Genomic DNA, 18747 nt, shown 5'->3' on the forward strand with positions numbered 1-18747 from the left:
ACGTGATCTAAATTGCCAATCAACTGCATATGATAAAGAGGATTGTTGCGGATTAATAATTTACTATTTGTTGATTGCGTCAATTTATCGCTGTATAAACATGCGCAAAAACCATGAAGGCTGCCATTGTAAGGGGAATACCACCAATTGTTACATTAAGGACATTTTTAATACCAGCTCATCTCGGCCTAAATTTATAACAACATCACTGAACGTTCAGCTTCATTCAAACCAGTTCATGATTAGCTTGAGAACAGTTGAGTTATCTATTACATATGTGCCTGTGGCTTTTAACAGCTTGTTTAGGGCTTTTGCCTTCTAGCCCAGTTATAGTTGTACCAGGTGTACCAACACCTATTATACAACCTACAACTGCACCGACTACTGCTGTTACGAATGCTACGACCACCACTGCGCGGCCAACAATGGCCCCAACAGCAGCGCCCACACCTGCGCCAACAACAGCCCCCACACCGGCGCCAACAACAGCCCCCACACCGGCGCCAACAACAGCCCCCACACCGGCGCCAACTACAGCTCCCACACCGGCGCCAACAACAGCCCCTACACCGGCGCCAACAACAGCTCCAACACCTGCGCCCACAACAGCTACTACAGCAGCTCCAACCCCACCGCCAACAATGCCACCTACAGCAATGACAACAAGAAATGGTAATAGTTCCAATGTTACGGGAAACATAACCTCATCGTCTACCACGACAGCATCACTAACCATCATAACTAATCAAAGTTCATATAATACAACCGCAATGCCAACCTCGACCCCAACTAACCCACCGACGACAAGTGGAGAAACACTGCCGGTTTTGCTTTGTAAAGATCCTGATGTGATATGTGTCTTTAATCCTGATGAAAACGCTGCAGGCTCGTTCCCGATTGACCCACGGCTTGGCACGACACCATCAGCAGCCCTGCAATCGGCGCAACCTATAATGGGTTACAGTGGCCAAATATCATCTTTAGACTCCGCAGTCAGATTTCCAAGAGAACGTAGAAGCGTAAACCGTAAAATAATGACAGTAAAAGAATCGTTTAAAAAGCTAAATTATATAGATCCTCCTAAGCATCAAATTCGTAAGAGGCAAAGTTGTCGTTGTGTACCCGCTGGAACTTGTGCATCAGGGGGGGCTGGTATGATCGACTTCAGGATTGTAACCCCCGTGAGTACATTCAACGGTATACATGTTATATAAAAAGTTTTTTTATTTGTTAAAACATATGTCCTTTTTTCTTTTGTTTTATTTTATTACTAAAGTTAATGAATTTTTGGCCCCCCATTTTATATAAATGGCACAAAAATCGAACATGTGACCATTCAGAGGGATCCAAAATTTCTCCAAAAGGATAATATTCTATCATATCTTTGAACAAAACTATTTACAAAACACAAACTTTCGCATTTATAATAATAGCAAATTACGAGGTGGAGTTATTCATTAAAAAAAACTTTTTAAGGTGAATGCGTGTCCTGCTGGCCAAGTGTATTGCTGTGGCGACACGACTGCAGTTACAGTACGTTGTGGAGTCGTACAAGCTGCTCCATCAACTGGTGTCACTCCAGCAGCGGGGGAAGCAAATTTTGGGGAATATCCCTGGCAGGTATTGAAGGAAAAAAAACAGATAAAGAATTCTTTTGATAGGAAATAAAAGAGAAGTGTGACCCTTTAACAAATTCTTTACAGGCATTGGTTCTTACAAAACAGAATGATTATATTGCTGGTGGTGTGCTTATAGATCAATTGAATGTACTGACGGTGACACATAGAATGATGCCGTATGTGTAAGTACTTTATGATTACTTGCATTCTCAAATTATTTCTCTATTCAAAATGTATTCTTGTTGTTTATTAAAAAAAAAATTTGTTATATAATACATATTTTTAATTTCAGTGAAATATATTTCGTGTTCAAAGTTCAGCTTGCAAGAATTTATTATCTTTAACGTACAATTAGACTAAATAGTTTCGTAAAGATTACATAACCGCAATTGCATGTACAGGTTACGTTTGAATAGTAATTTCTATTAATTTTCAGTGTTTCAGGTACAGCACCTAATGTGAAAGTGAGGTTGGGAGAATGGGACGCTGCAGGGACAAATGAACCAGTTCCTTTCCAAGAGTATAATGTAGCTAAAGTTTTCAGTCACCCCTCTTACAACGCCAATACTCTACAATACGATATAATGGTAATAAGATTGTCTTCTTCTGTACCACTGACACCAATGACGGGTTCAACGACTACAATCAACAGAGCATGTCTACCTCCATCCTCGACTGCAACGTACACAGGACTTACGTAAGTTCTTATTAGAGGAAAGGAAAATAAAAGTATCTAGTCTATGTAACTTACTTTTCGTGTAATTGTTTTAAAAAGGCAAAAGTTTTGCAATTGAAAATAAGATAAGTTATTTAGTTACGTAAACGACTTTTTTAGGGTAAATTTAATAATGTTATTTTAGTAACAATAGGAAACATTATTTCTTAAGACAAACATTATTACAGATGCTGGGTATCAGGATGGGGAAAAAATATGTTTGGATTACAAGGACAATACCAAAACATATTAAAGAAAGTGGATGTACCTATAGTGGCACCAGCAACTTGCCAGAGTCAGTTACAGGCAGCTCGTCTTGGGCCCACTTACGTACTGGATACTACCTCTTTTATCTGTGCTGGCGGCGAAAGCAGTAAGGATTCTTGCACGGTAAATGTTAATCATAATTTAAATATATTTATAAAAAGATAAAAATATAGGTGCACCAATATTATTTATGATTATAAATGGATGAAGTGAATTTTCTAATTTCAGGGTGACGGAGGATCAGGTTTAGTCTGTTCTATTAATGGGCAATGGATTGTAGTAGGTTTAGTGGCATGGGGTCTCGGCTGTGCTTCCGCAAATGTACCAGCGGCTTACGTGAATGTTGCTGCCCTACTGCCTTGGATACAACAGCAAGTTGCCACTGCGTAGTCGTAATATTTATAGTGAATATCGAAGCCTCAACAGACGACTTTATATTTTAAAAATTGTATGTATTGTGATTAAAACAATAATTAAGTGAAGCCTAACATAATAATTTATTAATTTAACAATTTATACAAATAGTTGTGTAAATATTATAAAACATACGGTCCCTAACCAACATAAACAATTAATACTATCTATTTGATTATTTAGCGTTCTAAACGCTTAACTTTATGGAATTTAACTTTAATGTAACTAACTAGAGCATAGTTTGTAGGACGTAATCTAGTATTGCAGTAGGAACGGATCCCACGACGGACGATAGCGTAGCTTCCAATCAGTCTTCGTCTGTTTTCTCTTGTTTTATCATTGGAGTAGGAGACGTTGCTGGCTCAGATTGTTTCGGAGGCGGCGATGATACTTCTATATACTCATCGTTACGTTCCTCCTTTATTTCTGGTTCTTGTTTAACGTCACTTATTGTAGGGGCTGGTGTTGAAGCTGATGATTGTGGTTGTATATCAGTTGGCTGCAAAGCAGCCCATGCGGTTGCTGCTCCTCGTGCATAAGCCTCGTAGAAAACTCTTTGAGCAATTTCAGCTTCCTCAAGATGTACAAAAGCGTGGTTATCTAGTTCGGCTCTAAAAAAGAATTTTAAACCACATCGGCCACAATCGTAAGGTCTTGGAGCAGCAGCATGTTCTGGTAAATGTCTTTGCAGGCCTGCAGCACTCGTAAACATCGCGGAGCACAGGTAGCATGTGAATGCACCTATACCAGCAAATGTGTGTTCAATTAAGTGAGCTTGTAGACGAGTAGGGGAACCTAATGTTCTTCGACATAACCTACAGTCATGATCGGTAGTTGTCTGTGGTCTAGGAGCTGCGTGTCTGGCATAGCAAGTGGAACATGCTCTTGCACCTTCACCGCTTTCACTCTCGGATAAAGCTCTAAGACATATCGCACATCTTTGTTCGTCTGCAGACGGCCGTAAATGGAAACGGGCATGTAAACGTGCTTCAGCCTCCGAAGCCAATGTTTGACGACATATAACACACGGCGCTGGTAAGGCAGGATGATGTCGTGCCATATGACTCAAGAACGCTTCTTCTGAAGGCAGACGTGAGCGACATCGGGCACACGTATCTCCAGCTACCACCTGGAATGTGTTATAAATATCTATAAACTATAGTGTTTGAAATCAAATAATTTTTATTTAAATATATGTTAATTTAGATATTAATTAATGTCATGAGTCAAGTCTTAATTAAAAATATTTATGTATTATCGGATATAAATCATTGTCACTAAAAGTTTAAATTAAACAAACTAGAAACCTCTACATCAAAATCTTATTCTCAAAAACAAACGGTTTTAATGAACATTATGTGTTTTCCAAATCTATATGTTTCTCTCATTAACTTAATAATTTTTTAATATACCTTGCAATGCGTAAGTTTATGTTCAGCCAGCACTGCAGCTGATGGTAGAACTTCATCACATATAAGACATTTATGCCTCGCTGCGCCTGCACCAGAATGTGCTCGAGTATGGGCCTCTAACTCCGCTCGGCTACGAGTTCTTTCTCCACAATAAGCACATTGTAGCGCTACTGCACCATTTTTTCGTCGTCTTTCTTCTCCAACAGTTGGAATAGGACCATTATTATCCGCACCGGAGATACATGGAGAACACGCCCCATCGCCATCAACGGCGTTGTTGTTCTCATTTCGCTTGTTTCTCTCACCGTTGACATTCTGAAAAATGTAAAACCTTATAATTAAGTCCGTAAGTTTATTTTTCTGAAAAGGTTAGCACATAGATTTAAAAAGAAAATAATGAAGAACAATAGTCGTAAAAGGTTTCAATAACAACCTGATGCGTGATCGCTTGATGCACTTGCATATGTCGCTCTAGGAGATATTGCACGGCAAAGGAGTCGCTGCATGTGGAGATAGGGCAGCGGTATGCGTGATGTGAGGCAGCATGAGCTCGTAGAGCTCTCGAACCGGACAGTACAGCTCCGCAGGAGCAGCGAGCTGCCGCATGCCTCGCTCGCACGTGTGCGGCCCCCTCCGCCTCTGATCGCATCGGGCCACCCGCGGCCCCACATGATCGACAAACCCACACTTTGTTCTCTCCACTGTGTGCCACCGCGAAATGAGCCTGTCGTTTAGATAAATATATATTTTTATCGACTCGTATGTTAACCAAGGAAGGTGGAAAATTATTCTGAATTACCTGTATAGCAACTTTGGAATCAAATATTTCTTTACAGAATGTACATCTATACATATGGTGAGTGTGTAAATCGAAGAGATGCTTCTGCAAATCTTCGGGAGTAGGAAAACTGCGCGTACAACTGTGACATGTATATTCACACGATACAGCTAAATAATGTGCTGCAAGGTGGCGCTCAGAAGCTGCCACGTCTGCAAATGTTGCTCCACAATGGATACAAGGACTTGGACTAGTTCGCCCAAGTTCCCCTCCTTCTTCAAGATGACCCTTCAAATGGGCTCTAAAAGCTTCGAAATCAGGCAGAGCTGCATCACATTGATTACAAAGTAGAGTACTTGGTGATAAAGCATTCTTAGGCGTAGTAGAACCTGAGCTAAGTCTTGGCCGTTTTACTGGAGAAACATCTTCTGAAGCTCGTCTACTTAAGTCTGTCGGTCCTGGTTGGTCTACCGAGAACTGAATTGGTGTTTCTCCATTTAATAATGCAGAATGGGCTGTTCGTACGTGTAATTGTAGCTGTTCCATACTGGTAAAAGTATCGCGAGTGCAATATATGCAAGCTAGTAAAGTGGGTGGTGGCTGTGAAGCAACTCGACGCGGCGGAGTCATAGATTCCGCATCAACTCCATGAGCACTTATCATATGAGCCTGAAATAAAATGAAATAAATTAAAAAATCGATAATTATGTTATTATTTTGTTTAGCATTTCATATATAATTAAATTAATGACTTTATATCCTTATATTACATCACAAATCCTACTGTCGTTAATAAATTTGTCAATCTATATTATTTGCTTTAATTTTGAAATAAAGCATGTAAACTGTGTGTGTGACTTTATATGAATAATTTAAATGTATACCTGGAGCATATCAGCTCTTCTAAATGCATCTCCACAACGCAGACAACGTAATGCTCTTCTTCGATCATTATCACGACCCTCTCGGTCTCTCTTGTGACCCTGCATATGTGATGTGAGAGCTGCTGCTGTATTGTATCCCCGGTTACAAACTGTACATTGGAACGGTTTCTGATTGTCATGAGTCTTCATGTGAATCTTGAGATGGTCACTGAAGTGCAAAAAGTTCAATTAACTATTTTGTTAAATTTATATCAACTACATTTTTATGACTGTAAAGATGTTATTCCACACACATTAAAAAACTTAATAAATAAAAAAAAACCGGTTGCTATAGCATTTAAAAGTGAATGAGGAGAATCGTTTTGTGCGACCACAGAATGTAATTTGTCATCGATGGCATAAGTACCAACATAATGTAAGAACCAAACACAACCAACAAAGAGGCTTTTCACGCGAACCACAGAATAGCGTTCGCCCAAACATCTCCACTAATGGTCGTACTCGCGCGCCAGTTTAGGTACGGGCCATTATATTATTTTTGTCAGAACCTCAACGCCATTTGTCAGTGCATCATCTCTTTTCACTTGTCGGAGGTTCGTTCGGTGGACAAATTGCGTGAATTAGTCACATAGTAAAGTTGAGGTGACGAAAAAGGTGAAGAGTCGCCTTATGGCTGTCTATGATTTTGTTTCGTGGCTTATGGTAATCAATCTTACCGGGCGGCTATTGTTATGTAGACACCTTTTAAGACATCTCTTACTCAGACTTTAATGGCCAAAGGAATTATGGATAAAACTAACGTAAGAGCTTTATCGTTATAGAGCTTCCTTGAAAATTAGTATGAGTTGAATCATAGACAATAATTTTTTTATATTCTTGATTGAATGATACTTTGTTATTAACAATGATATGACAGTTATATTATAACTGTTTTTAAGACATCTTAGAGAAGTATTTTAGGTTTTCCTCGTGTATTTTACTTATATTTGTTCTCATGAAAGTGTTAATAAACAAAAGTAATTTGATAATTTTAATCAACACTTTCCTACTATCGTACAAGACTGTTTTGTATAAACAAAGCAGAATACCTTGGAAGTACCTTCGTGCATTTCCATTCTATTGAATTTATGAATAATTGACATTGGAATTTTTACAAGGTAAGAAAAATGCATCATCAGGAACCGCTTAAATAGCTACCATGAATTTATTTTTGTTTAAATTTAAAATATCCTAATCAAAGGAAAGTAATAGGAAATAATAAAAAGAGAGGAGATAATATAACATGGGCTGATATGTTACAAAATAAATAAAACCCTCTGGTATTTCTTAAAACTAACTTTAAATGAAGTATAGTGCAACACACAACCATTGCCGATTAGTTAAAAAAGATTTTAAATTATCATTATAAATCTTAAATCGAGTCTATATTACCTTCTGGAAAAAGCGGATTCGCAGTGGACACATCTGTACTTTCTGTCGCCTGTGTGAAGTTTGACGTGGCGATCGCGGGAGCGTTTGTGTTTAAACAGACGAGAGCAGAATTCGCAACGAAACGGCATTTGATCTGAATGCGTCTGAAAATTACAATTTATTGAACACAAATATTATAGATTATATACATATACATACATATATGTAATTATACGAGATTACACTCTGAATGTGTGTATGTTTAATACTGTTATTTATATGAGGCAAAGCAAAATTAATTCAGATTATTTATCTCCAAAAATATAGAATGCGTGAGGTTTTGATTTTATTATTTAACTCTAAAAGACAATTATATATGTGAAGCCAATACAAAGATTATCTGAGTAATCAGAAATTTGTAAAAAAGAATTTAAAATGAATTTTATTATAATGTTACATTATAAATATATTTCTTTATGAATAAAAAACGTATTTATCATAACAAATCTCTTCCACTGTCCAATCAAGTACCAATATTTCTCGCAGAGGAGATACGGAAATATTTTAGTATTGACAGCATAATATTTAAGACTTATCGTAGATTCGTATATATAAAATAATAAAGGTTTGTAGAATTCATATTCATATGATTGTCAACTAATAAATTCTTATTATTTACAAAACATTAATGAATATCAAAGCTTAATAAACGTTTGTACAAACTCGAAATGAGGTGTATTTAAAAAAAAAACATATTAGTTGTACGACACCTGTTAAGCATTATTCATTAGTTTATTATGTGAATGCTAATGCTGCTTCGTTGGCAGCCAAATAATTGGAGCCGGCCTTCATACTGAGGCAGACGAGTGAGAACTTTGAAGCATAATGCACGCCTGAACTGACAGCCACTTCACGCTTTTACTAATTGACCACCTGACTGGCTATACACAACTATTATGCTAATAACACGTTATACTTGATTGACTAGATCATTATTCTTCATTGAGAAATATATTCAACTTTTTTCCTCTTAAACATAGTATGTTTTTATTAAAAATGTATAGAAAGTTTTGTTTACATTTACTACATTAAATTATTTAATGATGCAACACTGCACCGATTTAAAATATGATACTTGAATGTGATACAACACCCCTGTTGTCAGACATATTTATAACTATATTATGTTAATGAGCTCATGCACAAGAGAAGCCTGCAATATCTCATAGTGTTTTATATTTTGTTTTCACAACTAAACCTTAGAACAACTCCTTATTTCAAAATCAAATTTTATTGAGTTTTAAAATCATAAACTGAATCTTAATGATATATTAAAAAAATTGTAATATCAATTATTTTAAATTAAGGATCAGATTTTAACGAGGTAAGACAAAGAGGTATTACTTTCTCTTTGCATATCTTAATATAATTTATTAAAGATCATATTAAAAACCAAAGCAACAAGAGCATTTGTTAATAATAATAAGAAGCTATTTATAAAACGAACTCTAGGAACTCAGCAGCGTACATAAAAAATATGAGCTTCATAAAAAACTCAATGTTGAAATAACTAATTGTACTATTAAAATTATTAAGTAACGTGTTATCTGTACTTAAGATAAATTATTATTATTGGTCACACGTCGAAGTACCGTAAGTGATATTTTAATCCTACGTTGTGATGGAGGTGTGACGCGTAGCCGCGAACATGCGTGCATGCATCGCATAAACTTGCATGCTTATAATTACAGCTTAATTGGAGCAATGGAAGTAGGACAACAATAATAATATTATAAATACGATATATTTTATTAATACTTGACTTTATATTTTAAATTGCTTACAGATTACAAGGACTTACTGTTTGTTGAATATATTATATTTTTTATGTATGTTCGTTATAAGTAAAAAGATATTTCAATACTTGAAAGTATTCAAGAATAAAAAGATAAATATGAAATGAATTTGATTTCCATACCATTCAAATAACGTAAATAAGTATTCAACACACATAAAATTTATTAATTGCCTCACTGGTTGTGTTCTTCGTGCGAAATAACCATAATATTATTATGCCTACATCCAGCTCAATGGGGGCTCTACCTCAGGGTGCATGTAGAAAGAGTTTCGCGACACGCGCCTCACCGGGATATCCCATGATTATAGCAAAATGGCACGCAAATGATACCATCTTCATTATAACAAGAGGACCGTGAGAGTGTCTATCAAAATACAAAAAAGTACTGCCCAATTTCCGTGTAAACGCACCAAAAGACATTTCAAACTAGTTGTGAGTAGATTAAGGCGAGTATGATAGCCAATAAAGTTTTTAAATGGGCAGTAGACGGCTACTGAGCAACTTTCCCAGGTATAACGGCGTAATACGTCATTGCCAGTTCAAAGTCACCTCGCTTGCGGGGTCAGATCGGCTTCTTGGATGTGCCATCGTTGGTCCACTTAAGCACCCGTGCTGATGTCACAAACATTTTTCTTGGAAACAAATGAATAGCGTTCCTTATAATGTCAGTCAGTACTAGATATGTGTTGGGTGAATCACTTATAAATTTTCTTGAATTGCAATAAAGTAAAACATATTTTATTTATTATTACACCCAACTCTACTATGTTATTACCGAATAAAAAAGTAATCCATTAATCTAAGATAAACATCTTTATTGATTCATGATTCATTTCTTATATAATGATCGCTTTTCTCAAGATATCTTTGATAAAACAGAGGCATTCCTGGCTAGGGAGTTGTTATCGGGATCCTATTTCCGGCCGTCACCGCCTCGTCGTTGCGCGAGCGCGAGGCGATCTTTAAGATACATTTGTCGGCGAAACACTAGCAAACGATCGATATCTGTAAAGCGCAACACTGACGGCAATTGCATATCGATAATCTAATGAAATCCTTTTACGATTGTACATGCCAATTAACTACAAAAGAATCAATTATTGGACGAGTTCTTCTAGTTTTAGTTTTTAAAGATAAAAATCTTAGTTTAAACGGTTCAAGTTAAAGTTTTACTCGGACGTTAGGTATCCTTGCATTTCTGTTCACTTTATCTAGGATGGATCTGTCTCGGTGCGTGTACAATACAATCATAACGCTGCCAGATCGCAGCAAAACAAGGAGGTAAGATGAACGACCGGCTTAATGGGTTGCTTGTCACAATTTCGCAGGCCTCCGTAATGCTACTGCGAAGCTACTACGATACATATCACAATCCACTGTCTCAAATGAACTATTTTGAGTATCTATTTGTTAAAGAAGCTAAGTGTTACTTGGTTTAACTAGACTAAGAATGTATAGTTATGACAAATATAATAGCTTGTAATAACGTCGGTATGTTGGATTGTTGCTTGAAACGAGTTTATTACCACAGAACGTTATGCTTTACATTAAAATAGGTTCCTAAATAATAGATTTAATCTTACAAACTTTACGAAATCACAGAAAGTAAAGTTAAAGGAAAATGACTAACCTGTTCATGCTTCTTGAGATAAGAAAGTCTGGGAAACGCCTTGTCGCAAAACTGGCATTGGTATGGAGTGTGTTCGGTGGCTCCCAGTGTGAATGGTGGGTCTGCGTCCGCATCGACAGCATCTGCTGATGTCGGAGTAGAGGATGGTGATGGAGACGGCTCAGGAGTCGAAGACGGCCACGAACTACCAGCCGTACTTCCCACACTACCCAACGCCTCTGTCGGACAACAGTTAAACTAGATAATATTAACGAAACTTCACTTAGAGTTATGAGAGCTTTATACAAATTGTATTCGTTTAATACAAGATTCATCATAATAAACAAGAGAAATATTGGGTAACAGTCACACCGGTATCACGAAATATTCAACAGTTATATGTAACTATGAGTTTTATCCGTAATCCCATTTCCAACAAGATAATATCTCGTTAACAACAAGCCATGAAAAACGAATCGATGTAAATGTGATTTATTAATATCGTCTACTTTTTTACTCTCATATAATCATATAATCTCTGGTGATAGACTTTTCGGACTTAAATCAACTTCATAATTACAATATTAAATTTATCTTTGTGAATTTTTGAACTACAAATAAGGCAAAACAATAAAAAAGTATCAACTATAAATTACATAACGAAGTACGGGAACGACAAAACACACATTCTCAGAAGCCCTCGTAAATATCAGCTAGGGTTCATATTTTGGTTTTAAAAGGCAATATTTCTTAGGAGCACCTCGAAGTGGAGTGAAATAAAAACAAATTGTATTACCCACAATGAGGACCATCAAACTAAATGATGACTAATGTCGGGAGTCGAGACGGATGAACATACTGACTCGGGAAAGAGATTTCAACTTAGAGCTTTGACGCGTAAACTGACCGTAAAATAATAATATAACGCTTACTTGATATATTTTGTTATGCTTTAAGCTACTTAACATATTTATCAAGAACATACCTAAAGAATACGCCTTTGCTGTGCTATAAACTATTTGATGAAAAAAATAAAAATACATTTAAAAACCAAAATATTAAACTTAGTTAAGGAGCACTATCAATATCTATCCGTTTGAAACCGCTGTCGAATGTGATGACTTATTTAATGGTAACGAAGAAAAAAGCCCACTGTATCGTCGAGTCGGGATTGTGATATACCTCTTGTTGTTAATACATACACAATTACATATTCAGTATAGTATATAGTATAAGATTCAGCACTTACAAAATCATATTCAATTACTATTTTTATTCATTGAAACGCGCGTGCATTTTACATATTATGTTGCCGTGTGAAACGTTTGCTTCATTGAAGTTATTTAATTTGAGATAATAAACTACGTGACTATATTATACTATATGGTTAGAATTATATTTAAAATTAATAAATGCTATCTATAGCAAATAATAAAGAATGAGTAGGTATGAACAGTTTTGGCCCAACGAATGAATTCACAATTCAATAACTGGACCAATAACTCATAACTTGATATATATATATAAGAAGTTGTCTTGAGATACTAGATATTTGTCTCAATCATTTGTAAATAACAGAAAATCTATTTGTATTTATAAGGTCCAAATTTAAGTATGCGGTAGGTCGCTTTAAATCTTTATGTGGCTTTTACAGTTTTTCTAACATTCTTATAACATTTCAGCTAAATATAATTGTTGTAAGGCTATTGTTATTTAACTTGAGCTCCCTTTTTTACTGTAAAATACAATTGGAAGCTTTATTGTCTCAAATCTAATGTATGCGTTAACATATTGTCCAGGATACTGACAGAAATAAAATCATCAAATAAAACTTTAAACAAAATTCCTTGCATATTCTATCTGATCCGATCCAGATTTAAATTATATTGTTTTAGCATTAAATTTCGTATATTTGGAATATAAATTGAATTGCAATTTATCCGAAAACAGTTTAATCGAAAATATGAATTAACAGTAATCCGGGTATAACAAAAATTGCTTGGCACTTGATGGAAGATTGTTGTAGGTGTCCCGACTATAGGAAGGTCGTAATTAACAGCAGTGACAGTGGCGCCGCGGCGGTGGGCGGCGGAAGCTCATTTCCTAATTGCGCGTGCGCCGTCTGAGACACCTCAACCGGCGCCTCGGCAATCAACTACAATCGCCAAACGCTAACCACACACATTACCAGCTACTAAACTAACCTCATCCTTAACACATAACTCCTTATATTAGGTCCTTAAATACCAAATTTTCGTTTTGTATCGTCCACTTTGATCTCAAAATATCTCCCGTTCGGCTTAAGAATTTCGATTTCAAATTTATACAGCTATTTACTCCAGCATTTGTTTTTTGACAACCCTAATCCATATGTCTCTTCCATGTTTGATTTTTTCTTTGCATCACTGTTTACAATTTCCAGGTCATATCGACAAATCTCATACACATTCTTTATAACGCACAAATTTAAGAATTTGAATTTTAACTTTATAGCACTTCCGAGCAACACAAGAATTAAATTCATATAGGAAAAACAGGATGAAAAATTTATCGATAACAGGATTCGAATCTACAACCTTCGGAACGTCCCATCCCGATCGGTTTACTAATTACGCTATCGTGCCCATTCATGTTCAATCTTTACTACCTTGTATGAGGTTTGTAAAAGAACAACAAAAAATCGATTAAGCTATGTTGATTGCGCTTCCACGTCAATTACTTTTAATTATTCAATCACTTTAAGCATGTACTAATTGAAGGGCGAATCTGAATAATCAATGAAAACACTAAAGTGTAGAAGATCTTATTCAATCAACATTACGACCAACTTACCACGAATAAGACGATTATTTAATCTGATATGGTTTTTTTACTATTTTTCATTGTTAAGAGAATTCCAAGTAATTACTTAGAACGAAGAAAATTGTTGAACAAAAAGTCATAGGTACTTAATTTTATCAACACCGTGTACTTAAGACAGTAATGAATACTGTATCGGCTTTATATATAAACAAATTGCTGTATGATTGAAGTTTCTGCTATATATATAAAGGATATAGATTCTTAACAATGAATACATCCTTTATTTTTAGGCAACAAATGATAAGACAGTGTAATTAAACATTCGGTCGATCATCAAAAAGATATGTCTTTCAAAAAAAAAATATATATATATATATATAAAAGTTGTATATCCATTACTGGATACTGTTAATATAATTGTAAACGTAACTTTATACTATTCTCAATATAGTTAAAAAAAATAATATACAAATAGAGTAGAATATACTTCATGCCCCAAACATAACTCCTTGTAACTAAATAATTATTCTAAGGTAATATTAATAATTTTTATAAATTTTAAAAGACATGTCTTTACTTACTAAAAAAATGAAATTTGAATAACTAAAAATTTTATAAGAGGATTACTTTAACGAAATGCTGTTCAACATTATTATTTTTTATCTGTGTAACCAAGTACACATGCATATAATAAGCCCGCGACAATTCCTACAGAATAGTAACCTCCATGATTATTCAATTAATCTATTTTTTTATGAACCGATTGAAATAAGACAAAAATCTAAACTCTTAGATCACTTTGAAAGACAGTTCTACCATTTCTGAGATTATTTATCGCAAACGCGAAGAAAAACAAAAAATGATGTTTTGAGTTTTCTTACTTTATTATAGAACAACAATAACTGTTTGTCTCGTAGATCTCGAGATATAATTGTATGTAAAAAAGTTATAAAAAGTTGTTTAAAAGTCCTTAGACACTTTAAAAATGACATTTATATGATGCTTCCAAGTCTGTAGGAGAAGTTAAGATGAGCATTCTGCTCTCATTCATTTAAGTTTATATATAATATATTGAAAATAAGCGTAAAGTTGGCAATAAGTAATGTATAGACAACTAGTTTTCTTAAAAATCCATAATTAATATAAATTTTGATGGTTTACGCTGGGTAATTATAATTCCATCTTTTCATTATTATAAAACTAACTTAAGTGATTTCAACACTCGTGCATTTACTATTTAAATAATGAAATTGTGTTAATCACAATATTTTTATTTATTATTAACAGAGGTAAAAAAGCGAAATCTCTCTGCAACCTACTAAAAGACGTGTCCAGAACTAACATCAACTCATTCTTGGAACGTGCGTCGAAGGCAGCCATAGTAGGTTCGTTTCAAATTTGGTTCAGATCACCCTTTAACGAGCCCCTTAAACCTACACCTGGGTCACAAGTCCCAGGCACTGTTGAAGCTCCTCTCCGTGCAACGCGTTTGACCGTCACCCGCACGGTGAATCCATTGAACGCTGAGAGGTTTCGTCTCTGTCTATTATTGTCAAAGATGTAAGTAAAATATCAACCCGTATATATTATTATAAGGTTATGTTGAATTTAAATGATTAACGTTTTTACATTAAATCTCCATATTTTCTATAGTTATAATGAGAGATTGACCGTATCTTACTGTTACTGAACATTGTTTGTCATTCGTAAATATTTGCACCTTAGAGTATTAATGTAACGGCGAACGATTCGTATGTAGTGAAATGATGCAGACTTGTGCTAAGTATAAAGTTGTATGATAAATAACGTATAAGGCTGTTTGAGGAAATCCAGACTTGGCTACAACGCGCCTTACGTTACCAGTTTTTTTTAGGTTGTTGGTTTTATTTATATAGTTTTATTTAATATTATGTATTTGTATTCAGAACATATTATTATATAGTTTAAGTACTGCGCGCAATATGAACTCTAAGAAACTTAATTAAAAAAGGCGGAAAACCTCGCAAACATTAAAGTTAAGGGATTGCAATACATAATACACTATAAAGGTACATATTTAGTGGGCTCGGTGATTATTGTTAGGTTTCAAGAAGTACAAAAAGTTACAAACGAACCATCGAAAAAATTTACAACTTCTTTGAAAAAATACTAACTGCTTATTATGATTATGATATACTAACTGCCTATTTTAAAGAAATAGAATTATTTTTCAATGAAACTAATATTTTCGGATTACTACGCGTATTTTTCATTTATTTTGTAGATGTTACATTCGTCTGCCCGTGGTCCTGATTGCTGCAAAATAACCTAAACGTCGGGAGTATGTAGTTTTTAAAAATATGTAATGAAATACGCGTAGTAATCCGAAAATGTTAGTTTCATTTAAATGAATACGCGAAAGTCTTAGATCTCATTAAATTGTAATCTAGCATAATCTAGAAGTTTTAGTTTTTCTACTTCTGAGTGAGTGATATTAAAAGTTGACTGATTTTTAAGGAACAGGTACCACGTCGAACCAATAACATATATATGTATATATATATATATATATATATATATATATTTGGATCTCAGCACCCGCCCACTTCTCCGTGAAGTTGTTAAAGACAGTGCTAAGAGCAGACCGCATTATCTAAGATTATATTGTGCTATAAGTCTGATATAAATCTTGTATTTATTTAAATCTATTTATAAAGACAATATTATTGTGGAGAAGGCCCTATTCTGAAAAATCATATTTATTTATTATAGAAGTTTATATTAATTCTCCCACTAGTTTGTATCAAATGTATCACAAAGTATGAGTTTCAAGGATAATCTATGAGTGAATTTAAGGTGAAATTTTTAAAAGAATTAACTCTTTTCGACGATTTCCCAACAACTTAGAAAATACTGGAATGTAAGAAATAAATGAACACAATCACAGCCGATGAATTTTGCTATATATTTGCTTTTCATTTGCGTTAATCGTACGATAAATGAAACAAAAAATAAAGGCTTTAGCAGTAATCTATTATAATACAGGGATTTATCTCGAAAGTAATTTTGTCTTAACATCACTTTAACGTTGCGGGAGTAGCTATTTTTTTTTTTCAATTTGAGGCACGTTTTGATAATTAGACCATTATATTTATACTTTATTGTGAGTTTTAATCAATATGTTACAGTCCGCTAATAAACTATAGTGGATGAGATCTAAGACTTACGCGAGTATTCATAATTTTAAACTTACGCGTAGTACCTAATCCAAAAATATTAGTTTTATTTAAAGTCTATTGGAATGAAATAGTAAAATGCAAAGAAATTTACTATTTTTTATTTGTTTGAGAGCAAATTTTTTATTAGTACCATAATGGACACGATAGAAACGATTTAAATGTCTTTTCTTCAGATTTCCAGATTTTCATTTCGAGATTAATTCTTTCAAACTTTATTAGAAAATTTTAAAATAAACAAGTTAATGTTTGATAAATATATCTTCGAGGAGCTCTTAATAATTATTTTTTTTACATAAAAAAAAATCATTTTTATTGTTACTTCATACAGAATGATATTTATAATAAAAATGCATCGTCATTCTTGAAATTTTCTTGTCTATATTTGCACTTATTTTTACTTTCCATGTACAAAAATTCTATGTGATTAAGATATGTTTTGCAATCAGTTATTCATATAAGAAAAATAATAAATTATTTAATTGGAATCCTATATAACAATTATATTACTTCTTCTACATCGTTAATTCATAAAAAAATATATTTATTTATTTATTTTTACATACGTGTTTGTAATTTAAATAAAAAATGTAATAATAACTAAACGAATTTGTGTGAATCTAGTATTTGGATGGTGAAAACATTAGTGGAAAAATTTAATCTCAAAAAGGGCAAAATCGCATATAAAACTTTGTAAATAATAAAATCGACCACCAGTCAAATTTGAAAAGTTCTGATAATTTAATCAATTGTAAAGTGCGGGAAAACATGTAATTACAGTTATATATTATTATTTTGTACAAAACGTTTACGCGGTGCAGTGGGTAGGGTATTTTTTTATATTTTTTTTTGAAAGTAATCTCTACCTAAATAGCTCTCTTAAAACATATTTTTTATATGTTATATTTTAAAATATCGTATTTGTGTTGGTTATAAATCTTTAGCTCGAGTGAATTAAATTTACTTATTATTATACTATTAAATTGTTGAGGCATATAATTTCAATAGTTTTGTTTGGACACTCACGTTTAATGTCTTCGGATATACCCTCGTGGTTCTCTTTATTGGCCTGGATCTTCTCTATGAGATGCTCCAGCCTGCTGCTGTTCCCTTTGAATAGCATGATCATATCTGACTGCCGTAACCCGCTCCACGTCACCGCAGGTGCATTTGTGTCAGTTTTTTTGACTTTCGTACTGGAACGACTGCGAATTAATGCCGGCCAGGTGTCACTAATTGGGGGGCTGCTATTGTGATTGTTGCACGGTAATTTATTTATGGGCCTCCACGGCTGGAGCTCCTTTATCGAGCTGGTGCGCGCGTCTTGTACGGTGATGTGGACGCGACTGAAGGCTCCAGTGGGCGAGGACGGCACCTCAGCACCCTGCGCCCCGCCCGGTCGCTCCGCCCATCGCCCCCCACTGAGCCCACGTTTACTACTACGTAAAGTTCTGACCACACTCCACTATTGTTTAACGATATAGAACTACAAATATAAATGTCTTTTAAATATATTTATGGACGATATTCTATAACAAATTCTAGAGATCAGAGGACTGTTTTCAGTCAATTCTTAACTGTTGAACTTGCAACACAAATAAATGACTTTTAAGAACTTAGTTAAACTGACTCTACAAGACGTCATAACTCTGTTTGTTGACAATCAAGCATTTATAAGATAATATAGGATTTCTACAAAACAAAACCTACATCAATTATTATTATATCACGTAATAATAATGAACGGTTCATCAAATCCCGTGA

General features: G+C 34.4%; 2 protein-coding genes across 4 annotated transcripts; one reads left to right on the forward strand and one right to left on the reverse strand.

Moving 5' to 3' along the window:
• Window positions 1–180: 180 nt before the first annotated feature.
• Window positions 181–5909, forward strand: LOC116778405 (serine proteinase stubble-like). Of its 2 annotated transcripts, XR_009753940.1 has the most exons (8): window positions 181–672; window positions 886–1181; window positions 1477–1620; window positions 1704–1801; window positions 2056–2316; window positions 2523–2724; window positions 2830–3049; window positions 5264–5909. XR_009753940.1 is itself a non-coding variant. In XM_032672422.2 (7 exons), exons 1-7 carry the CDS (start codon window positions 276–278, stop codon window positions 2989–2991), a joined length of 1560 nt encoding a protein of 519 aa, XP_032528313.2. In that variant the 5' UTR covers window positions 182–275; the 3' UTR covers window positions 2992–4269. The 2 variants fall into 2 exon arrangements, 1 of the variants encoding a protein (XP_032528313.2); XM_032672422.2 differs by lacking the exon at window positions 5264–5909 and having other exon boundaries at window positions 182–672; window positions 2830–4269.
• On the reverse strand, window positions 3075–18322 carry LOC116778377 (zinc finger protein 423). Of its 2 annotated transcripts, XM_032672382.2 has the most exons (8): window positions 18010–18322; window positions 10988–11205; window positions 7521–7663; window positions 6090–6297; window positions 5227–5874; window positions 4861–5151; window positions 4428–4742; window positions 3075–4144 (listed from the first exon to the last, which is right to left on the reverse strand). In XM_032672382.2, the coding sequence occupies exons 1-8, from the start codon at window positions 18110–18112 to the stop codon at window positions 3323–3325; spliced, it is 2748 nt and encodes a 915-aa protein (XP_032528273.1). In that variant the 5' UTR covers window positions 18113–18322; the 3' UTR covers window positions 3075–3322. The 2 variants fall into 2 exon arrangements, with proteins under 2 accessions (XP_032528273.1, XP_061385608.1); XM_061529624.1 differs by having other exon boundaries at window positions 4861–5874.
• Window positions 18323–18747: the final 425 nt, after the last annotated feature.

Source organism: Danaus plexippus, chromosome 6, assembly GCF_018135715.1.
Source record: "Danaus plexippus chromosome 6, MEX_DaPlex, whole genome shotgun sequence".
Lineage (NCBI taxonomy): Eukaryota > Metazoa > Arthropoda > Insecta > Lepidoptera > Nymphalidae > Danaus > Danaus plexippus.